General features: G+C 36.9%; 1 protein-coding gene across 7 annotated transcripts in view; it reads left to right on the top strand.

Annotated features, from left to right (window-relative positions):
• The window catches only part of Col19a1 (collagen, type XIX, alpha 1), a 330,240-nt gene that overhangs the window by 169,202 nt on the left and 135,482 nt on the right, over positions 1 to 25,556 (top strand). For all 7 annotated transcript variants that reach the window (XM_006495645.4, XM_030245411.1, XM_006495646.4 and 4 more), the window contains one exon: positions 8,472 to 8,525. In XM_006495645.4, the coding sequence (XP_006495708.1) occupies positions 8,472 to 8,525 (54 nt within the window). The remainder of the gene's footprint in view (positions 1 to 8,471; positions 8,526 to 25,556) is intronic.

Here is a 25,556-nt window from a genome sequence, read left to right as displayed (position 1 = left end):
ATATATACCACATCCAAGTAGAGAGCCATACTGTGAGACAGACATCAGTGTTAGAGGGATGCTCGTGAGCAATATAGATGTCTCTACTTTCAAATTCAAAGCCAAGGTTGTTGTTAAAATATATTATCCCCAGTTTTATCAAATGTATCAATGGCAACTAAGAATAGCTATTTCAGACTCTATAACATGAAAGGTTGTATTTTCTGAATTCAGCTAAATATAAGTGGAGGTCACTTTGGAGATGTACCTCTGAAATCACAGGAGTGGTTGTCACTCACTTGGGTTGTTTCTGAAGCTTCTGGGGCTTATTTGAATTGCTACATGTTTGAGCAGTGTACAGGACTGCTCTCTTTTACATGGATGATGGTAGGAAACAGTTGGTCATTCAGTTAGGAAACTTACAGAAGCTGATAATATAACCCAATATGTACTACACATACTAACATTTCAGAAGAAATGTTCCAGGAGCCATAGATGAAAAAAATTGATCTCATGTTCTTGTTACTGGGAAAGCTATTTATAAGGATTTTTTAATTTATGGAAGGGTCTATACTACTCTTCATTTTAGAGACGCTGACATTTTAGTATTCACTGAAAACTACTTATAATAAAACCACAGACTTTTGATATAAACATAGAATTCATTTTGAGCACATACTCTAAGAAAGTTTTGTGTGTGTCATTCTAATTTTTTAATATAATATAAACTAGCGATTCCTTTAATCATTAATATATTTTTATTTCACTTTTCATAGTTAATATGTAACTATTTCTTGTGATTGGACTATGTATCATTTATGTTTTTATGTAGTCACTTTTTCTTGAATAAAACCTATCAAAAATAACTAATTGTTAAATGAACCACCTAAACTTAGAAGAAAAAATTCATTTTTTCAATGCATGCAATTTAGGAACATTTCTTCTTGTTATCATACTAATAATAAGGGTTATTCACATTGACAGATAAACTGCTCTCAATTTTTTTAGTATGTATTATATTTGAAAAATAAGACCCTAGTAGCATTTTGAAATGTATGCAGATGCTGCTTAATTTTATGTTTCAGGCCTATGAAGCATATTATAATGCAACAATCATAACACTTAAAGTATACTTCAAAGGAACTTAAAAGTATACTTTCCACATAAGACTTTAGTCAAAGTGGTTAATAGCCATCGTATGCACTTTGGCATTCCTGGCAAGGGGATTCAGATAATACTTCAAAAAGAAAACTCCTTTGATTTTAGTCAGCTTCTTTCTTTGATTGAGAAGTTATGGACATATCTTGCCTCTTTTTGTAAGTGAAAATATGCTCAAATGTAATTAATCTATCCTATTAACTTTACTAAACATCTGCTACATTTGCTAAACATTTCAAAATGCTGTTCTGAACCACTTAATGCTAAGTAATTTCTCAGCTAAATATTTACACCAGCTTCCATAATGATAAGCCCTACTGTGTCTTAAACAATCAGCCAATTTTCCTGAGAACAGTAAGACATTGTAATAGCTACTCACTGGAACTTGAAATATGTTAGCTGGCTAAAACTACATTTTGCATATCTTTGTTTCTAGCCAAAAGATGTAGCACTCTTATGATTTCCATTTTTGTCAACGTTTTTAATATCCAGAACTCCACGGACAATGAATGTCTATATAGATGCCTAGATCATGAAAATGGAAAATACAGTCTCAAGAGTCTTTCACAAGAGTAAGTCTGTATATCTGTAACATTATAGAAAAAACTAGCTATTACAATTTATAACATATTAAATAAATAGAAAAATAGATCAAAGGGATAGGTACTACTTACCAAATTATATCATAAAGAATAAATATAAAGAATATAAGTGTATCATGTTCTGAACAGTTAATACAAAACTCTAAAAATATACACAACACCATGAGAAAGTGATGAAATATTTTACTAAGTTAATAATAGAGATGAAATTCAGTCATGTGATTCATTAGTAAATGAATCATAAGACACACTTGGACATCAGCCCAATGATCACTTCAGAATGAGGAAGAAATGAGAGTTAAATTTATTGATCTATTAAGAAAATACGACTGTAAATCCATATACGCTGAACACTGATATACCCAGGCTGCCTGAACAAATGCTACTGGACACAGAAGGACAGACAGTTCCAGACACAATAATATTGAATGATTTTAACACCCAACTTCTGCCAATAGCTATCCAAACAAATCTCAGCAAAGGCTCTTCTGTGGTCAACCCTAGAACAGATCAAATGAACCTCACAAGCACTAAGGGATGTTCTGTCCAACAGCTGCAGAACACATTCATCTTAACAGCCCATGGAACTTTATCCTAATGGACTACATTTTAAGACCATAAAACAAGCCTTAACAAATATAACAGTATGTCAAAATAATTTTTATTTATCAAATGGTAATAAAGTGAAATGATAAATCAATAGGAAGAGAAAATTTTAGAAACTGTGAAAAATCTATGGACGTTAAGTGATGTACTATTAAATGATTATTTGGGGATGTTTTTAATTCATAAAATAGGAGAAAAATGGGGGAAAGTTACAGAATATTTGGGAGTCAAAAAACACAGCTCTAAAATCTTATAGACATGAATGTTTTCATTTAAAAAATATAGAGCTTTCACATAAATAAATTAAGACTGATTTCAGAAAAGCAAGGGAAGGGGAAGCCACACCCATCATTCATGACAAGAAGGAAAAAAGACCCTGATGTCATTCAATGAAAAGCCTTAAAATGCTGCAAAGAAATAATGAAGCACGGTTATTTCCTTGAAAGCATAGGCAAAATTAACAAATCTTTGCCTAAATTGACTAAAGAAAGAAAAAGACCCAAATTAAAATTGAGTCCAAAAAAAAGGTCACTGGAACCAGAAAGATGGTTCAGAGCTATAAAGTGCTTACTGCTCTTGAAGAAAACCTGAGTTTTTGTCCGTGTTGAATGGTTCACAACCACCTTCAACTCTAGCTCCAGGATGATCTCATCCCTCTGGCCTTCATGGGTACTGCCTTCTAACCTCTACACATGTGTCAGGCCACACACCTCCTTGATATACAATGAATAACTTTTATTATTTTTAAACTCTGTATAATACATTCATACAATGCTTTTGATCAAGTCAAACTCCCATTCTCTTCTATCCAGCTTTTTGCCCTGTTTACTGCATCTCTGAATCTCTGCGGGGGGGGGGGGGGTTGCTTTGTTTTGTTTTGTTTTGTTTTGTTTAAATCACAGTGAGTCCACTTAATGTTGCCAGTATGTGATCAGGTATAGAGGTGTTTACTGGAGCATAGATGCTCTCTGGGAGGTTGCGTTTCTAAAGGGAAAAGAGAAGAGAAAGATGACTCTTCCACACCCAGCAGCCACAGAATGCCAATAGCTGTTCAGCCCGGGGTGGATTTCCTCCCCACTAGCCCCTGCATGCTGGATGCTGTACGGCTTGATCATTTGCAGGTCTTGTGCATGCAATGACTGCTGCTGAGTCATCTGTGCATGTGTGCTGTTGTATAGCAAACCCCACTTCACTGTAGTCACCTACCTCATCTGACTCTTAAAATCTTCTTAGACTTGATGTCCCATTCAGGACTGGGCATTCCACACTGGTTATTTTCTTCATTGACTTGTTTTGAGTCTCTGTGTTAATTACAATAATTATAAAAGCAAGTTTCTCTAATGAGAGTTGAGAGATATGACAACCTATATGCATGATGAGAAGTCTTTAGGTCTTAAAGTTTAGGAATTGGTTTAATACTGTGAACCATTTGCAGAGTACCTCTTATGGGGCAGGTTTTAATTCAGCTAGAAAGGTGGGGAGAAGGGCAGAGAGATAAAGAGAGAGGGAGGGGGATTGGTTTCTCCCAAAACACTCAGGCCACGTTTGCAGCAGATGCCCAGCTTACCTGCCTGACCATTATTGTAGTTACAGTTCATTTCCTGGTGTGACTGATGACTCCTCCTCTCCTCAAATCGGGTACATCACATTTCCAGCATTACAAAAGCCAGCCAGCGGTCATAAAGCTTTCATGTCAGTTGTTGGACCAACTTGATTTCTCCATGTTCTAAGACTCAAACATAAAGAGTCTTCAGCAATCAGGTCTCACCAGCAACTTTTGTAGGATAACTTAAAGTATTGCTTGCATTCTCTCACATATAGAATCCAGGGATGAAGAGAGAATTGAAAGTAAAAGGGTGATATTTATGAGTATGGGATGGGAGATGTAAGAGAAAAAATTAGTTCTGTAATATACTACTAAAACCAAGTTATGAAAATGATAATAATTTTATGTACAGAGAATGATGTTCCCATTATCACCACCAAGCTTTGCTCTCTGCCAAAGCTTTCTTCTTTCTGATTTGCCCTACCACATATTTTTTGAGAATCTTCTGTAAGAGGGGTGGGTATAGAATATATAATATATTCTATCCTGTAGAACTTGTCATCCTGGGAAAGGTTAAGCACAGTAGATAGAGTGTCATTTACAAAGCCAAGTAAGACAGAAGAGCAGAGTGGTTTCGAACCAAGTGCTAAGTTCTCACATTTAATTCAGGAAACCCACAGCTTAGGTAGATCTCTAATTTTCTTAGTAAGTGATAAATAAATTCATTGCCTGACCATAGTATGTGGAAAGAATATAAGCTGAGTAACTGTAAATAATAACATATCCTCAAATAATTTCTCAGTTTGGAAAAATGTGTGTGTGTGTGTGTGTGTCTGTGTCTGTGTGTGTGTGTGTGTCTGTGTCTGTGTGTAACTGATGGATCTGTTTTACAACTGCCAATACTAAAAATAATTTTCTTTGCAAATGTCAGCTAATGCTCAATAATGCAGTATAAAATGTTCTGGGGCTGAGAAGGTCACTCAGTGGCAGTGTGAATTCTGAGTTTGATAGTCAGCCAGTAAGTCAGAAGCAAAATTTTTGAACATTTGGGTAGCATGGCTAAGATTAAATATAAGATGTCATGGGCAATTTTAATAAGAAGTTATTTGTTAAAGATTAAATAGAATTTACTAAGATTTTTGTTAATCTGCTACCAGGGTACTTCACTTAGCAAAAGTGAAGTGGGAGCAAAGCTTGTGGCTCTGAGACACACTTGGGGTTTATGCACATACCTAGGTACCATTATATACCCAGACAAGCCTTTACACAAAAACTCTCATTTCTTAATTTGTTGATCTAATTCTGAAAAAAATGTACTATTTTGCATTACAAATATAATTTTATTTACTTGTACAGGTATTAGATTTTTAATTTTATTTCCAAGAATTAAGCATACTCTTTTGATGACAGTGTGTGCATGTGAATGCATGTGTGCACATGTATGCATGTGCGAGTGTGTGTGTGTGTGTGTGTGTGTGTGTGTGTTTTAGAAACTCATGTTTAAAAACATTGACAAATTTGGCAACATTTGGATGAATACCAAAAATGTTGTATATTGGTTTGACATTAGTTTTCCTAAGCGCAAAAACAATGGTTTAATCTAGAGCTAAGACTGTGTCAGTCTTGCATAAAATAGCATGTCTGTTTAGTTACACTGTAATTAATTTTGCGGTATTTTATTTTTAACATTTGATTTACTTACAAACATTAGGAATTTGTCATCTTTGAGTTAGCATAATTCTCCAACATCCCTTGCTTATATATTATTTTGTAAGTGCTTTATAAATTACAGGCAAAACTGATCAAATTCTCAGTCCCCAAGAGTTATTACTGCGTAAGTTCATGAAATACAGGGTCACCACACCTCTGTACAATTATTTTTCCAAAATCATATAAAATAATGAACGTGACAAATGTCTGCTTTTATTCAATCAGTTATGGTGAAGAACACGAGTATTTTTTCATTAGGAACATAAGCAGAAATTATGTACTAATGTTCAAAACTCTGTTAAAATTATTTATATGGAATCCTTATATCTTCAGTCAAACATGAATGAAACCTTAAATGAAATTATGTGAATGAAAATTTAATATAGATTAATCAAACTTTTTGTTAAAAATAAATGTTCAGATGGTAAAGTCATATATGTATGTATATGTTACCACTGGTTGGGATTTGGGCTAGGTGTTTCCAAACATGAACCAATAGGCGTCTTAATCTACAGAACTGAAATAATGGCTCACACAATTGTAGAGTATTAAGGGGATATTGTTCAAGGAAATAGTATAGTATAGATCTTAAAGATACATGCTGTCAAGCATAGCAGCAGGCCACATGAGTGAAGAAACTGACTGAGTTGGGATTCAAGAAGAAGGACTTTGGTCACAACTAGAAATAGCACAGGCAATTATCTGTTTTGATTGACAGGCTTAGATTCTGTAAACATATGCATGCCCAATTATTCATAGACATAGAACATAGATAGAGGATTCCCACTAAAAAGTGCACTAGGAGGACACAGTTTACCTCACACTACATGTGCCCCATTGTAGTTAAGACTATCTCACGTCCTATCTTGTGCTAAGGACATAACTATAATATGAATGAATAGAATCTCTCTGTACTTTATGGTCATTAAGGGAAAGAAAAATGTATTGTATTGTTTAAAGTAGGATGTGCCTATAGCTGAGTTCAGATGAGATATCTCACTGCCAGTGTGTGGTTGTATGTATTGTTCAGAGAGAGCTTGGTATAAGTAGTAGCTGTGGGTGGGAGCCTCAGGCTTCCAGATGCATCTATTACAGGAGGAGAATGTACATAGTCTAAACCAAGCAGAGCTCCCCAGTGCTGAGCTATTAACCCGTGTTTGCCTGACTTACATCATTTTTAAAAAAATATTGTCTATGAAATAATAGAAATGATTATATGCATAAAAAGTAGTTATGGGTCATCACAAAAATACCCAGTTTTTAGTTAAAGAAGATCATATTATTATAAAAAGGAATCCTGGGAGGCTAGCAGTGGAAGAGGGTATGCTTAGCATTCAAGAGGCTCTGAGTTCAATTTAGGAACAGTGCCAAAGAATCCTAAGCTGTTTTTCTTCCAGATAGAATGAGTTTAGATTTACTTATACTGCTTGTTTGCATCAAATACTTTTATACATTTAATATATATATAATTTAGGCTAATAATAAGTATTATAGAACCTAATGTATTCATTCTTTTTTTTTCACTATAGTGGATTGATTCTCCAGCAACAGTTGGTTTTTGTAGCCAGTAACATTCACAGCCCCTATCGAGTAAGATAGATCCCACTTACAGGCAAGTCTGGAGAGAGACCAAAGCTAGGTTTTCTCAAGATTGGATTGATGGTTACAAAACCATCAGGAAGCTTGGCAGCCATGCAGGAAATGATCATCTGAGAGCCTTTAGAATGGAGTGAAATGGATTCAAATAAAGCAAATCTAATCAAGGCTGGTAATCCAGTGTGAGGAATGAGTCAGAGAGGGGAGTGTAAGGTATGAGTTTGATCTCTAGACTGAGCAACAAGATGGTAGGTTGACTGTGGTGGGGATTGCAGAAAAGGAGTGAGGGAGGATTCTACACTCAGTACTTGATGAGCCAAATTTGAGTTGCCTGTAGATATCCAAGTGGGGGATGTCGAACAGGCAGTTGGCTGTTCAATCTGCATATACATAAACTAAGGCTAGTTTCTATCTATAAGTCTAGATATCATCTGTGTAAAGGGTCTGATGCATACAAGTGGAGATCAGTTACAGGATGTAAACTATGAGCATGAGTGTAAAGTCCCCTACAGCCCATTTGAAGGTTTAAAGGGGAAGGAAGAAGCAATAGGAACGATCTGGAATAACCAGTAATGACTGCTGAAGAGAAAAAGATAGCAATATAGTCTGAGGTTGATACAGTCTGAGTCTCAACCTGATAGGTTGAGAAGGAATTCTTGTAATAACAAATAACTACAACAGCCACCCCAGAGACATGGCTTTCAAATTAATGACACCTAGGAATTCCTGAACAATTTTATAATCTGAATTTTAAGTGAACAAATATTTCCCCTCATTACTTGATGAGAATAAGGGAAATTATTCAGTACTATATGATACTAAAAGGTACACACATAAAGCTACAGCTAATGACAAAATCATGTGCTTTCTAAAAAGATACAAATCTACTGTCAACAAAACCATAGTTTTGTTTATAGAATCTAAATAGGTAAAAGGTACCTTTTCTGCTTACAATTATGGTTATTATCCATGTGTGGTACTTTAGCAATTACGGGCTTTCAGTCATAAGAGGTTTGTTTATTATTTTGTTTTGGTTTTAATCTTTCCACTGCCTCAGAACTTCCCACTACCCTTTCCTTGAACCAGGTCGAAGGACAAGCAAGAAAACGAACAGCCATTTTCATCATTAACATATTGATAGACTAACCTTGGAAGGGCTCAAGTGACTTAACCTTGTTTTGTTTAGTCCCTGAAATGAGGGTCAGTCATCACGACATTCTTTCATGGCAGACACTTGAACTAGAGTGTTAACATGTGTTCCTTTTCCCCCACAGGGCTCCATAGGAATCCAAGGTCCCCAGGGTCCACCTGGCAAAGAAGGCCAAAGGGTGAGTAGAGTTGAAACAGCTGGTAGAGTTTGCCAACACAGAAGACAATTATTTTTGAGCATTAAAAAGAATAAAATAAATAGATAGCAAACAGGTGGGCATAGGGTACCAGCTACCAAAGACAGAAATAGAAGATTAGGGATTTTGACAGAGTATTAACATCAGAATAGTCTACATGTTTTCGAAAATCAGCAGCACAAATGTACGGACCATTATTTGTATAAAGTCAGTTAGCCCTAATGTAGTCTAGAACATGTTGGCCAGAGTTCCCATTCTTGAGTTAAGTTAATGAGCACTGCAGTGGAAGTCCCACCTGGACACACATTCTCTCAAAACTGTAGATAGTAACTAGGCTCTTGACCCAAATTAACTAGCTGACATTAGAGACTCTTTGAAACTTGCATTTCACTATTTGTTGATTTTAACCAAGATGAAACAGGCAATAAATGAATCTCAGCATTAATTGGAAATACCATCATGACCATCTCTAGCCAGAGCTGAGTCTTTGTGTCTCCAGCAAAAGGAAACCCTGAAGGGTTCTGGCAACTGGTGTGCTTCCCTGGGACTCTTGACACACCATCCTTGGGTCATTCTGTCTTCAGTTGACTCTGGAGTCTTGTGTTTTTATACACTCTCTCGTATGATTGCTTATGAAGTCCCTGTGCTACATAAAGCAGCCAGTACATCCTCAACTCTACAACAGTGTGGATGAGGTTCCTGGAACAGGGTTTCAAATGGCTTGACTTGGCTGCTGAAATAGAGGGTAAGCGTTCCCTCGTTGTCCAACTGTACTGTAAATCATTCTCATTTTCTCATAGCAATCTCATTTATACCTTCTGTGAAGGAAATCTATGTACTTCAAATATATCAGTGTACTTCAAATATTTGAAGATCAATTTCCAAAGGCTTGCCTTTGGAAGGTTAATAAAGAACCAATTCTCTTGATTTTTTTTCCTTCCCTTTTTTGGGTTCCTAGTCCCACTGCAGTCTAGTAATTTGTCCCAGGAGACATGAATTGACCTCTTGCAGGAATCAAGAATGAGACAAAAATGTACAGTTCAATATGGCAAGTAGGCCCTCTACCATGGACAGTAGACTCCCAATGCAGCTTAAGAGTCTTATTATCTAGGAAGGAGGAAGCTTTGGGTTGTCACAGTGTGTGTTCAGCTAAACACTACCCTCCTTTGTTTTAATGAAAACATCTACCCAGTCATGTCTTTCCTGGTTTGGGGTTGTCTTATATCACAGTGTTGGAACAAGCCATGTTATTTTTCAACATCTGGAACTTAGTCTCTATTATTTTATCATTTGGGCATTATTTTCTTGGAGTTTTGTTGTTGTTTTAATGTATGTGAATCTTGTTCTCCAGTCAAACAGCTCCCATCTTTATACTATTGAAATCATTAATAAATTCTAAACAGAAAAGGACCCGACAACCAGATACCAATAGCCTATATTTTATCATGGGCTCAAGGACTGCTAATCAAAGTATGTGCAAATGTATGTGAACTCTACCTCCTCCTCACCCACATTTCTTAATTTGGTTTGTAAGATAATTATGAGAAACCTGTCAGCCGGTTGCTGAAATGAGAAAGTATTCAAATGGGAATGTTTTCAAAACACACTTCAAATTGAAATTGTACCTTATCAAAGCTTGTATTTCAGAAGACAGGTCAAAGGATAAGTGAAGTTGATGTATTTTTCATAATTGCAGAGGCAATTATTTGAACTACATATCTCAATCACTATTTTAATGCAAATATACCCTACTTATAAACGTGCGTAGTCCAGAATATTTTATAATACTTTTTATTTTATTTTCTATAAAGAGTGACCACATCAGACAGTAATATAACTAATTTTAGAGTTATTGTTCCATATAATTTGTCCTTGTTGCTATCTCTCTCAAAAATGCCATGCACTTCAAAGAAAATAACTATATTAGATATTAGTGGCATTATTCATGTTTAAAAAATAATTTCTGAACATTTTCAATGATGTCTCTAATTATGTAGCTACTTAAACAGGAAGCGAATTAATATAAGGAATGCACTCTTGTAGATTTGCGTTTATGTCCCTAAGTGTCCCATTTCTCCTCCTCATGAGAGCCAGGTTTGAATGCTCCTCAAAACTCATTAACTGTATGGATGGGTAAGGTGTCTTAATGCATGCACACACACATGCATCCACAAACACATTAACATGCATACAAATACACACATGTATACACACCTTCAGAAATAGACCAATAATTTTTCTATCTCATTGAATTTTAAAATAGAATACTATAGAAAAATCCATGACTGTAAAAACTATATTGATCCACTGTCAACAAACATGTAAATTTTGATTGCAGGTGTTTGACTCCTGTTAAAATTGTTAAAACAGAATATAAAACACGTGGCAAGTCCCTAGGACTTAATTTCTAGGCACAATGTCTTTAGTGAAAGATGTTTAATGGTAGATAAAGCTTTACCTTCTTATTCTCCCTCCATGATAACACACAGAACAATATCTCACAATTAGGATACGTTTATAACACAGATCTCACTCACATAAAACCATACTTTATGCCAGGGCCAAAAAGTGGGAGTGGGTGGGTAGGGGAGTGGGAGGGAGGGAATGGGGGGCTTTTGGGATAGCATTGGAAATGTAATTGAGGAAAATACGTAATATATATATATATATATATATATATATATATATATATATATCCCATACTTTAAAAAATACTGAACATTGCAGAAGTGTGCAAGTATTGCTGCAGTTATTTTTACTAACACACAAAATTCTAGTTGAGAAAACACACACACATACATGATAAGAAGACTTCTATATATTCAGTGAGAACACTGCTTTTGTGGGTACTTAAACAGAACCTTTGAATTTTTAATTAGTTTATTTTATTTGTCTCTTAAAGCTGTTAGATGTTAGCTTACAAATTATTCATTTAATAAACTATAAAATTAATGTTCTCACATTTAAGACTGATCTTAACTTTGAGAATATTCTTACTGTATGTTTTCTTGACCTGATTTTCATCTTGTTTTCTGCCATTAAATATTTAACCTTAACTTTTTGAAATCTTGTAAGTAAAATATTTGACTGGAACTTTTAATCTTTCTTTGGAGGGAGGAAGGTGTCAAGACAGGATTTCTTTTTCTAGCCCTGACTGTCCTAGAACTTGCTCTGTAGACCAGGCTGGCCACAAACTCACAGAGATCTGCCTGCCTCTCCCTCCACAGTGCTGGAATTAAAGACATTTGCCACCACCACCCAGTGGTACTTTTAATCTTATACCCGTTATTAATCAATGCGAGTGTTAGAATAGCTAATAATAAACAATGGTCTTATACTGTGGATTCAGTGTGTTTGAGAGTGGTGAGGGCAGGCAACCTATGTGGAGGCCTGGAGACTGTTCAGCTCAGGATGAGAACAGAGGAGGGAGCAGGAAGGTACCCAGGACACAGCAGGGCCAGAACACCAAAGGAGAGCACTTTAACAGTTATGGAGAACTCAGTGGGAGTAAGCTCACATCAAGGGCTACAAAGATGTGACAGTTGTTAATAGGGGATATTATTCACTTACATAGCCCCTATTCTAAGCTCATAGGAGTCCCTTGCTTTGTTCCCAGGACTTCCATGTTGGCTCACCAAAGTGCAATTCCAGGTCAGGGGTTTGCTCTCTAGGAGCTCCCGTATACACACAGTACATAGACAAGTTACATGAATGTGTGCACAAGTACACACACACACACGCACCTACACATAAACACACACGCACGTGCACGCATGCACACACACACACACACACACACACCACACACACACACACATGAGCAACAAAGTCAGCAGAGAAATGTTTGTTAAAAGAAGCCAGCAGAAGCAGTGTTAATTGAGAAAGAAGTTTTAATTGATCAATGGGCGAGGCATTAGAAGAGAAAATGAGAGAAAGGGGGGAGGCTAGGAAATTAGACAGCCAATGGTGAGGTGGCAGAAGTGGCAACAGGAACTGAATGGAAGCCCAGAAAAATATCCTAGGAAGTGTCATAGTTTAGGTGGTAGATCACGTGTTCATAGATGTTCCCACGAAATAGCTCAGGAGAGTTGACTTGGATAGATTCCTCTGAGACACAGATTCCCTGTGGACCTCCTTATAATGGAATATTTCAAAGTATACAGAGAATAAGTATTTAATGCAACCTTCTACTTTTCTTATACACATGTTGAGTTCATGCCTAAACAATATCAGTTTAAATGTGAAACTCATATGTTTTTAATCAAAGGAATCATGCAGGTCTCTTTTTTTAAAAATGAACATTTATTAGTGAGTTAACTAGTTACCCAACTAAAATGCACTTTGCATGGCTATACAAAGATCTTGTTCTTGTTATCTGCTACTAGAATCTGATTTTAATATTGGACAGAAATACACTTAAATTTTCTACACTCTTCTCCATAGCCCCTTTAGTCATAACTTCAGGTTATCCTGTGTGTAGGGGAGCTGGGGCCTCAGACTTTGTCTTACAGGTAAATTGTACTTATGTATAAATTTACTAGGTTTTTCATGGCAAACACTGCTTTCCTTCCTTGCCTGTGTCTGATCTGGTTTATATGCCTTACCAATGATAGCATAAATAACACATATGATGTTCTGATAACCACTGGGTTTATTGATACCACTAGGGCAAAGGACACTAAAATCACTGCTTCCAGGAACCCAACAGATAGTGCAAAACTCATTCAAGCAAGTTTTTCCTCAAGCCCACTTGCTTGAATTTACAAGACTACATATTAGACTCAATGTAAATGACCAAATCTGCACACATTCCCATATTCCATTTTGCACAATTCCATAGCAGTCTTTTGGCACTTAGCATCTCCCACATCTGCATCAAGTAGAGCTGCTGAAGCAATGGGTTAGGACAGGAAGGCAGAGAGAATGCCCATGTCTGTTAATATCAAGTAAATATCAGCAAAGATACAGTTGGGTCTCAGCAGTAAACATGCTCTGGATTTGCTTCTTGCTCTGTGCCTGATGGGAACTATAAATCCAACAAACAAGATGTAGGCAGACAATATCTAGCTCAGTCTAATTGAAGAAAGGTGAAAGGAGACAGCACAAGGCATGGACTGGACTTCCTGAATAAAGGCCATCCTGTAGATCAAGTTAAATGTCACAGCTACTTAATGGCAGTGTGTCTGTGGGCCATTGTGGTAAAATTCACTCTAATTAGTGGTGCTGGACATGAATTTAAGGCAAGAAAGACAAAATGTTCCAAGAAGGGCTGGCAGTGAGGAAGAAAAATGATTGTAGCCTATGGTGACAATCCAATACTTATGTAGACATCCAAGGCACAATGGGCCAGGTTTCTCACATCCATTTAAACAAAGGGACAAGTGACATGATTTGTAGTACAATAAGATGACTATAAATTATCTCCATTTGGTGATTAGCAAAGAAGAACCATTTCATAGTTTGTGAATGGGACACTGCCTATGAATAGCATGTTTATGCAGATCTATATAAAAGCTGTTCTATGTCATGGAAGAACCATACCATGGAGCCTTCGAACTGAAGACATCCTGACTCCAATGTCCAGAGATTCTGACAGCTTCAGAGGGATTAGCCTAACAGAAGGGTAGCAGGTCCCAGAACATTGAATAACCAACTGTAGAGCAAACATCAAAATTAGAGGGGTAAAAATGGCAGGGCCATTCCAGCCCATCAAATGAAACTGAAGCCATAGAAATTCAACAATGTTCTAAATGAGGCCACAGAACAAGTTATATATTTTAACATAAGAAAAAAAATACTGTCTATTCTGTGGTCCTGAATAGAAGCAGAAGCAGAAAAGGAGAAGAAAAGAAGGGGGAGGAGGAGGAGGAGGAGGAGGAGGAGGAGGAGGAGGAGGAGGAGGAGGAGGAGGAGGAGGAGGAGGAGGAAGAGGAGGAGGAGGAAAACAACAACAACAATAACAGCAGCAGCAGCAGCTGCCACCTAGATTTGCATATCTTTAAAATGGAGACTATTGAGTTTTTAAGTGAAGCACTGACCAAAGATCCACTTTAAATTTCATTCTTAAGACCACACATCGAAAGGAACAAGGGTGCCATTGATCCCTTCTGGTCTCCACACAGAGAAACGTGCACACTCTCTCCCCATGACCAGCCTATCTTGTCATCAGTTCATAACCAGAATTGCCTGGTCAGTGTGGGAAAGGATGGGTGGCTGTCAGAGTCAACCTGTTCCAGCTGTGGGGTTACTTTAACTCATAACTGCAGGCAAACTGCTTCAAATTCTAATGTAAATTAGTTTTATCACTACTTAGCTCTCAGGTATATTACAGAACTAAGCCTGAGACACCAGAGAATATTCTTTGGTGACAGATTTGTACTGAAGCATCCTATAACTATTACCTGCTTACCCACAGATGCACTTACGGGGGAAGGGAAGGGGAAGAAGCGCTTGCTTTGAAGTGAGCTGCGCTAACCCTCCGATGTCACTGCCTTACTGCATTTAAGTCATATTGAACACCTCTTTTAGCTTTGCCAGGGTAAATGTCAACCAAAAAGTTTTTTGCCATTTGAGAAGCTGTGAATACGGGTGTAAATGGCTGCCAACACCAAGCACGAATGTAGGAACTACAAAGAGAATTTTAAAAATGTAAAACATGAAGAACGTGGGACATGTTTTATGGCGTAATGATTTAAAAGGCAGAAAGTTGCAGTTCAAACCTCAGCTTTACAAAACTATTGCATCTTGGGTAACCTTCCAGAAACAAGGGAATTCTGAAAGCAAGTTTAATGCTTTTGTCATTTGCAACATATGATAAAATTCTCAAGAGACAGCAGCAGTTGAAAAATAAATGTGATAATCCAACAGTTGAAAGATGATTGGACATTTCTTTCCCACAGGATTCACGGTGCACCTTGGTCAGTTCTGAATTCTACAGGAAAAGCTAATGATCTACCTTTTCTTGTTTTCCTTGAAAATGGTTAACTTCTGAATTTTTCTTATTAGAAATAATGGATACCCACTTGATATTTTTAATAGGTTAAAGCAAACACATCCATAAATGTTTGTACTAATGTGACTGTGTTCACTGGTAGTCTTTATAGTCACTACAGTGTGAAAGAGATGCTGCATAGCTTTCATTTGTGATTCCAGAATCCAAACTGCATGCTAGGCAGCATCTATCTCATATTGTATGACTCTGTGTGTGTGTGTGTGTGTGTGTGTGTGTGTGTGTGTGTGTGTGTGTGGTGACTATATGTAAATGCTGCATATGCTCAATTAAAATGACACTTTAAGAAAAACAGTGCTTGGAGTGTAGAGATGGCTCAGCCATTGAAGGCTAGGGTCTCAGCCAAAACATCAAGACAAGTAACTGAAAAAAGTTACAAATAAATAAAAGAGCATTGAGGAAAATGATTGCATGCGTCTGATCATGTCTTCACACTTTCCCTTGATATGTTTTTGTGAAGTGTTCCATAGAAAATATTTTTAAACTTTAATACATGTATTTGGCCATGTTACTAGGTTCTTATCTTTAGCACATTTGAACATACTCTTATAAAATAAGTTAAATTAAAGTCTGTACACTGAGGGGGGAGGGGACGAGCTAGGTAACAAAGAGGAAGAAAAGATGGGGATGTGACACTTGAATTGCTGTTTGGTGTGGCAAGCCATGGAAGTTAGCTTGCCTGGGGTTCCTTAAAAGCAGAGATATGAGCTGTCCTTATTCAAGTCACTGACTAAAGAAACATATGCACAACTGAAGCACACAGAGAAAGCAAGAAATATAGAAACGTGATTTCAAGAAGAGTCTAGAATCAGTCTGGTTCCACATGGCTCTTTGGGGCACAACGACCTTATCCCACTTTGAGGTAAAAGGTTGGGCTTCCTCTCTCTGGGTTGAATAAGGGCAATAATTCCCCAGGTGTCCCCCCCCCCGAAACAGGATGTTCCTCAAAACTAAAGAGACCTGAGGGAAAGGTTCATTTAGAAGCAAATATCTAATTAAAAAAAATAAAGTATTGAATGCTTTGAAATTTTTTGTTTTTATGATCAAACTCTCCTCGTCAGTAAAGTCAATAAGTCGTTTCATAGCCAAAAAAAAAAAAAAAAAAATAGTAGCCAAATTCCACCAACCAGGCCTGGCTCCAAACTATGAAAAACAGACGTCAGTGTCAGCTAAGCAGAATCGGAGGGCCTCTGAGCAGAAGCAGGCACTATGGTAAATTTGATAATCATAGATTCACAGGAAAGCGGAAGTAGAAACCTATGCATCTTTTTAGATACATAGATGAAAGAACATAATTATTACATAAGCAAGTGAAACAGCCAGATGCTGCAAACATTCAGAAAAGCCAATGAACAGAGAGAGACACAACCCAATAGACTTAAGTACCACTGGGTATTTAGGGTTGAAAATGTCTAAAAATCATTATATATGTGTGTGAAACAGACATTGGGCAAAAAAAAAATGTTTTAATGATGACTGAACTAACAAATTGAAACTACCCATAGTGCCTTTGCCTAATGTAGGAAACGTTAAAAGGAAATTGTCTTTTTGGAGATGAATCCATTTAAAGTTTAAAGTTAAAGGACCCAGGCATGACGAGCACCTCCAGCTCTTAAAACCTGGCTTGAGCAGGGCTGGAGGGATGACTCCATGGATTAGAGCACTGGCTGCTTTTCCAGAAAACCCAGGTTTGATTCCCAGCACCCACCGTGTAGCCATCTGTAATTCCAGTTCCCGGATGAAATGTTCTCCTTTGCCCTATTCAGGCATCAGGTATACGTGTGTTGCACATACGTACATTCCAGCAAAATACTCTATATACCTATAAAATAAAATAAATAAATATCCAAAAGAAAATATTTTTTAAAATTAAAATTAAATTCATCTGATTTCTCAAGAAGGAAGGACAAATTTACTATCAGGAGGTCTCCAGAGATAGCAGAATAGTACCAGACAGACTGCAACTAAAGGACAGGCTTCAGAAAAAAAATTACTGGGGACAGGCCCTTGAACTTGGGGTAACTCCTACATCTAGGAGTAGATAAAGAGACCCAACTTGTCTGAGTTGATGCTGCCAATCTTTAGAAAGTCAGGGGATTACTGACTGTCACTTTCAGAAGCTGATATTTATCTTGTCCAATTTACATGTTTGTGTGTACCAGAGTGTGTGTGTATGTGTGTGTGTGTGTGTGTGTGTGTGTGTGTGTGTGTGTGTACCAGTATGTGTACATGTGTACACTGGAGGGTGGATGAAGGATGGAGGTTGATATCAGGCGCCATCCTTATTTATTGAGGCAGGGTTTCTCATCAGATCAAAGCTTGCACATAAGGCCGATCATGCTAGCCAACTGATTCTAAAGATGCTATCTCTGCCTTCAGAGACTAGAGTTCTGATCCACCAAGACTTGCATGCATTTGAGGATTAAAATTCTAGTTCCTGTGCTTGCAAAGCCAGTGCATTAACTAGTATATCATCTTCCTTGCCCATAAGCTGGAATTTAAAGAGAAATGGCTCAAGGCAACGTCGGGGAGACAAGGACAAAGTGTTCTCTTGTATTCAAATGACATTCACAAACAAAGGAAGAAACCACTGAACAGGGAGAAATTAAAGATATAAGCCTCCTGAAACAGCAGTATAAATTGGGTAGGTGTCCAGAGAAAGTTGGGAAAGCATAAGTGCAGTCAGGAGGACCCACAAGAAGGCATAGAGCAGCGGATCTCAACCTTCCTAACACCGTGACCCTACAATACAGTTCCTCATGTTGTGGTAACCCCCAACCATAAACTTATTTTTGTTGCTACCTCATTACTATAATTTTGCTGCTGTTATGAATCATAATGTAAATATACCTGACATGCAGGATATCTGACATATAACCCCTGTGAAAGGAATGTTTGACCCCAAAAGGGATCACAGCCCAGAAGTTGGGGTCCATTGGTATTTAGGGATGTGAGCATTCATTTTGGGAACAAGAAGGAACCAAAGAAAATTTCATCCTCATGATACATATGTATGTTTGTCTCACATAGAAAAAGAAATAAGAGGAGATGGGACCTACAAAAGTCTCTGCTATTTATGAGGCATTTTTATCATGACTGTTAAAATAGATATACCCTATTTCATTCATAACCAAGCCCAGGTCAGTGAAGAAAAGTCAGAGAAATATACAAATGTTGAGAAGGCCAAGGTAAGAGACCAGAGAAAGGCTGGTCACTGAGGGAGAAAAAGATCTGTGACATCAATTCAGAGTATTGCTAGGTTCTCCAAGTTTCTAGTGACGTCCAGGCACTCCATCGTAAACACCCCATGGATGATGGTGCTTTCCTACATAAATTTCCAGTGATACCTACTGTAAAAATCCCTTTTATCAGCTATCTTAAAACAAAACATTAGTTTTGTTTTATTAGTTATTGATCCAACTCAGACCAGTTGGATCTCCTTATCTACTTCTAGAGGTAGAAGACAGTCTAAATCTTTTAGAAATTTTTATTAGTAAAATATAAATTAGGTAAGGGTAAAACTGTCAGAACTAAATTATTCTTATATTTATTGCTTCTGGAAAATTTCACATCTTATATCCCTGTAAACATTCTTTGAACCCTCATTTTCCTGAATTCTATGTAATCTCTGAAGCATGCAGATGCTGTTAACCATGCTAGGAAAACTCAGGAGACCCATTTATACCACAATAAGTCTTTCTCACGCATTAAAACAATGCATTATTGAAGTTATGGCCACAAATTTGTGTGTGCTATGTGCTCATGTATTATAAGCTGGCGTGCTTTTCCATGAGAGCTGACTAGATGGATGTTGTATACTCCTTTGCAGTTGTTGGCCATAGAGCTAAAAAAAAATTTTCAGAGTAAAATAAGGATGAAATAAAATTTCCTAATCTTCTCATGTAAGATTTAAATGGTGTACTGCTTGTTTTCTTTCTTATTTTGTTAAAATTGTGTGACCAGGGTGTGCCTAATTTACTTTTATTATACAATTAATCATCTAATGAAAACAGAAGTAATCTATGCCATTTGTAGAAACTTTTATTTTTAATCTTTTATTCTTAAGACAACATTCCTAATTATTCCCCCCCACACACACCTCTATACTCTTTTATATTTTGCTACTCAAGTTCAAATATAATTATAATGAGTCTTCTTTAAAACTATTTTTCTGCTATATCACTTTCAAAAGTTATGTAGATTTTTAGCAAGGGCACAATTTTTAAAAAAATGAACAAATCTATGAAACTTTCTCAGATCTTGTTATTCATGATCAGATTTAGAGAGTGTGGTAGACTCCTGTAAGACCTCAAACCATAACAGACAGGAAATATATGACTTGGAGCCATTTCTTTCAGTATCTTCAGTATGATTCTATTAGGAAACATTCTATACCATCACCTTCTAAGCTACATCACCATTAAGACTAATATTTGTTTAAACAGGGAAGAAACACCTAATGGTAAAACAATGGTCATGGAAGTTGTGCCTACAGAATGGGAGCAATAGGATCATGCATCAGTCAGCTTTCTCATTTCTGTATCAGAATACCTGACACAAACTATTTAAGGGGAGGAAGGGTTTATTTTGACTGTGGATTCAGAGAGTTCAATTCTCTTAGGTTCTATTGATTCTTGGTCCATGGGGAGGGATGTGTGACACTATTCCTGGGAAGGCATGTTTCATGGGAAGACACTGTTCATGGGAATACATAAATTTGTGCTCACCTCATGATAGTGAAATGAGGACAGACCAAAATACAAATAGCACCAAAGTCCAACTTGGGGAACCAATGAGTTTTACTGGGGTTACTTACAGGAATATAGTTGGGTTACTTAGAGAGGTGACTCAAGGCCAGCTGTATCACCAATGCCAACTCATACATACACTCATAAAACCTGGAACCTGGAGCTCACTACACAACTTACAGGCAGCTCAATAAGATGAAGACTGTCCTTTCCAGGAGGCTCAGTTGGTCCCAGCATTTTTTCAGGCAGCTCTGCTTCCCTGAGTGGCCAGCCTTTCTCTGCTCTTTTTCTTTGGCCTTCCCAACATCTATCTATTTCTCTGTCTTTTCTTCACTGACTTGGGCTTGTCCATGGACAAAATAGACATTAAGCTATCTTAACAATCATGATAAAAATGCCTCTTATAAATAGCAAAACCTTTTGTAGGTCTCGTCTCTTCTCATTATTCTTTTCCGAATGAGACAAACATACATATATAATATAAAGAAGAAATTTGCTTTGATTCCCTCTTGTCCCCAGAAGTTGTACACCAAGATGAATGGTTTTAATCTTGGGAAAACAGCTACAAGACAGGGTGGCAGAACATCCTAGCAGTAGGAACATGTGGAAGAGTCACCTGTCCTATCACAGATGGGAAGTAGAGAAGAAGAGGAGAAAAGTCTTACTAGATATGACCTTCATAAGTACAGCCTCTGGGTTTTGTGTCCTCTACCTTCCTAAATTAGCACCACCAGGAAACAAGCAATGAATTCATCCTTGGAGGACACTTAGATGCAACCGTAGCAGACAACATAGGAGGAAGGAGGACAAGAACAGACCTTAGATATCTGCACTTCCTTAAAGTTAGCCCTATGTTTGCTTTCTTCAAAGCCTGGACTGATGTCTGCCTAGTCCAAAGGAACTAGGAGAATTAAGAGGAGGCTCCTTTCTCTCTCAAGTGACAGGAGCTGGGAAACCATCCTTGTAGTGTAAGTGGAGTTGTTGAAGCGTGGTGCTTAGGAACCCATAAGCAAGCTGTGGGGTGTACAGAAGTTGAATATGCTTGTTTGGAACCTTTAGTAACAATGGACTATAACTGTATAGTTTCAGCCTGTGATCACTGGACTCTCCTGGCAACAATCCTTCAAGGAGTAGCATTGAGCTCATGGGGAGTTACAGCTTCTGTTGGCTTCCTCTGCATCATAAAACAGCAGGTCCACAAACTTGTGGCTTTTATTAAAGTAAAGGATCAAGACCGCATGCCCTGAGAAAAATGTGATCATTTGTTTCTGTGGACTTTTATGGTTTATATCTTAGTTTATTTACATATTTAAATTATTAGTCTATCTTTCATTATATATCTTGTACTCATGTTAAAGATGGAAAGTGTATTTTAATCCTAATTTTCAACAAAACAATTTTCACTAAATTTCTTTACATCTCATTAGTAGAAATCAGCTAAATGAGAACCTTGCAAAAAAAAAAAAGTCTAAAGAAATCTAGACCAAATTAAGTCTGGTTTTCCTAGGCAGTATGATTAAACATATACTGAATCTGTTAATTGATGGAGAAGCATTATTTCACAGCATGCTATCTGCAGTTGTGCACTGGGTAATGAGGCAGTAGATTCATAAAAAAAAAAAGTTAGCAACATGTATGCATAAAACTTAGATATAAATACAAAGCCCAAAATATTTCTAGGAAAACAAATACTGATTTTAAAATGCCAATTAAAGCAAATGTACACTATTTCAAACACAAACATTAGTATTTTCTTCATAATTTTTTAATATTGCTGCAACTACAAAAGAAACATACAGTATGCTGAAGCAATTGTAAGCAAAGGCATCAAAGATGTTTGTTTGGAATTGTGACATGATTATGTAGAAAAACTGTTGTTTGACATAGACAAAAACCAATGAGTATCAATGTGGGAAACAAACAAAACTCATGAATCGTGTTCAGTGCATTTTGACTAATATACAAGTAGCATCCATGGAGCACTTCAGAATGACCGCAGGGGATGGTGGTGGTAAAGAGCTTTCCTCTTTAGTGAAATGCAGACAACTATGAGAGACTACACTGTCAGAAAATACAATTAGGAGCTTTACTCTTGCACAGGACTTTGTTCTGGAAGTACAGCTGTGGGGATGTGTAAACTTCTCGAGTTGTCCCCAAGTTCGGTTCCCAGAAACCATATTGGGTGATTATGACATGTAACTCCATCTTTAGGTGACCCAACATGCTCCTTAGCCTACACACACATACATATGTGTAGACACACACACAAATAATAAAAGATTTTTAAAACCTACTAGGTTTTTAAAATTATTATTACATTTTTAAAAATTAAATGTAAACATCTAGAAATATAAACATGCCTTGTTTCCTATTTTCTATTTTAATATCAATATTTCCATGTAAAAATAATGCAATGTGGCTATCAGTGGCAGAAAACCAATTATCAAATAGTGTGTTAATCATGGTGTTTTATATCAGTCAAACATTATTACCAAATATACTTAAAATGTGATCAGTTGCCTTAAATTTTACATTTCTCAACAAGGAAGTTTTGTATGTAAACATTACAGATAGCCAAATTCATTTACATGTGGGGGATAAAATTTAATGAAGTACACTATCATAATAGGGTAGATTCCTAGAACTAGCTACTAATGAAAACCTGAAGATGAATTTTGAAAAATGCAATATCACTTTTCCCATTTTATAAAAGTGTAACTTATGAAGATGACTCTGAGCTTGTGAAGACTAGTTTGAAATTTCTTTTTCCATCCCCTTTGACCAATGCTACTCATCTCACGTATCCATGAATACAATCACATACTCGTGATGCCAAAACATAGCAATGAAGCTCTTGGGATAATGAGTACAGCCTATAAGAAGCACTGTCATTTCAACTTGGTCTGGAAATAATAGAAATCACAAAGCAAGCTCATTTTTAAATGCAAAACAATTTTGTTCAGTTAAAACTGTTTTTGTTTGTTCAAAGTGTATAATAGACATTTTATATTGGAAATAAGTGTTTCACTCATAATTTATAATCAACGTGCAGGCATATATTCATTACACATATTGTTGGGCTTTATATAGACATTTTCAGTCAAGACTTTCATTCAAGACATTTTCGATCATGTTCTTTGACCACATTCCCCTTCTGATATCACCCCTTCCCCATCTCTTCTCTTGCTATTCCATTCATTCCCCCCAGAGGTCCCTTCTTCTTCTTCTATGATGTGTGTGCATGCACGTTCCCGTGTGTGTAATTTTATGAATTTATATAAGATCCACAAATTTACAATGTATTTGCCTTTCTAATTCTTCTGTGTCTCTTAATATGACAATCTCTGCTTCTGTCCATTTGTCTACAGATTATTTAATTTTATTCTGCTTTATAGCTACACAAAACTTCGCTGTGTAGATGTACAACCTTCCCTGTATCCACTCATCTGTTTAAAGACATCTAGGCTGATTCTACAATTGCTACTGTAAATAGTGCTGCATGGGTCAATTTTGGAAGTTATGTTCCCAGAAGTGAGTCATATGATAGGCTTTTTCGCTTTTAGGGGACTGTCCAAACTGATTCCCATAGAAGCAGCACCAATTCACATTCTTACCAGCCATAGGGTTCCCTGTCTATGGATCCAGCATTTGCTGGATCTGTTTTCTTTATGATAACCATTCTGAATGAGAAGAAATAATATGTCAATGTAGGTTTTGTAGATTGCTGTTGGTATGCAGCTGAGGTCAAGTGCCTCTATAAAGCTAGAGCCTATGATTGGGCAATGTAAAAGGAAGGTGGGGCTAAGAGTTTTAGGGAGAGAGAGAGGACAGGGGACAGATGGGAGAAAGGCAGAGAAAGATGGAGAAAAGGATGAACAGCATCTACATGGCTTGAAATGGCCACAGGTAGCTATGGATATCATAGAAGAGCATAGAATATTATACGGCAATTTGTTCAATCTAGGTGGGCAGCTTGTATCAATATCAATTGAGTTTTGAGTTCTTTGTGTAGGCATTTGGGGGATTGAGAATTTACTGTTATAAATCTGACTGATAAATTACAGGCCTCTAGAGTTTTCTTTATATGGTGCTCGAGGTTGAGAGCAACTCTTGGCCGACTGACCATAGAGGATGGATGACTAGGAATGTAAGGAATTCAGAGGCAAGGAAACAGGGAAAATTGGGTATAGCCATGGGGTGGGGAGACCGCTATTGTTGGTGAGTAGCTGGAGATAGATTGATTTTTAATAATTACACACAAGGTTTAATTTGCATTTCCTAATGGCTAAGAATGTTGATCATTTTCTTCCTGTTTCTTGTCTATGAACACATCATCGTTTGACAACCAGTCATTTTATTAGCTTGCTTACTAATTGAGTTGCCTGGATTTTTTTCATAATTAGTTTTCTAGTTCTTTATATGTTCTAAATTTAGTCCTCTGTCAGACATGAAGTTAACAAGGATTTCCTCCCATTCAGAAAGCTGTCTTTTCCCTCGGTTAATTATCTCCTCCACTAGGCAGTAGTGCTTTATTTTGTTTGTTTGTTTGTTTTAAATGTCATCCAAATCCATTTTTCAATTCCTACTTTTATTTCCTAAGCTATCGGAGTCCATTCCAGAAAGGTATTGATCTTGCTCATATCTTTAAGTATTTTCCATATTCTGTCATCTAACAATTTCAGAGTTTTTGGTCATGCAGAAAGAATTCTGACTTTCAGAAAGGTGAGAAGAGGGGGGTCTTAGCTTTATTTTTCTACATGTGGCTATGCTGAATTTCTAGCACCATTTGTGATAAGATTCTGTTTTTTTTTCTCCAATATATATCCTTAGTGTCTTTATCAAAAATTAGGTGGGTATATACATTTAGACATTTTGTGTATAAATACTACAATCTATACAATTTAGTTTTATACTAACTAAGATAAATGTGTACATAGCCAGGTCCCCTCTCAGAATGAACCAATAGAATGTGCAGTATACTCTTAGCTGTGTTGTATGTTAATAGGATTTAGAATGCCAATAGCCATATGTTCAAAGTAAGGCTAGTCTGTTCTATTATCCATTCTCCTTTATTCTGGGTGACTCAGAATAATTCCCTTCGAGTATCCAGCTATGCAGGACCAAGCAACCACTGGGTCTAAAAGTGGTGTTCAGATGGAATCTCTCAAAAGATCTTTTAAGAGGAAATAGGCATTCACTCCTTCATTGTTTGGGGTGTTTTCCTCTAAAAGATAGAACATAAATGACCAGAACAGG

Source organism: Mus musculus, chromosome 1 (assembly GCF_000001635.26).
Source record: "Mus musculus strain C57BL/6J chromosome 1, GRCm38.p6 C57BL/6J".
NCBI lineage: Eukaryota > Metazoa > Chordata > Mammalia > Rodentia > Muridae > Mus > Mus musculus.
Note: the sequence above shows the minus strand (reverse complement) of the source record. Positions and strands in the feature narration are given on the sequence as shown.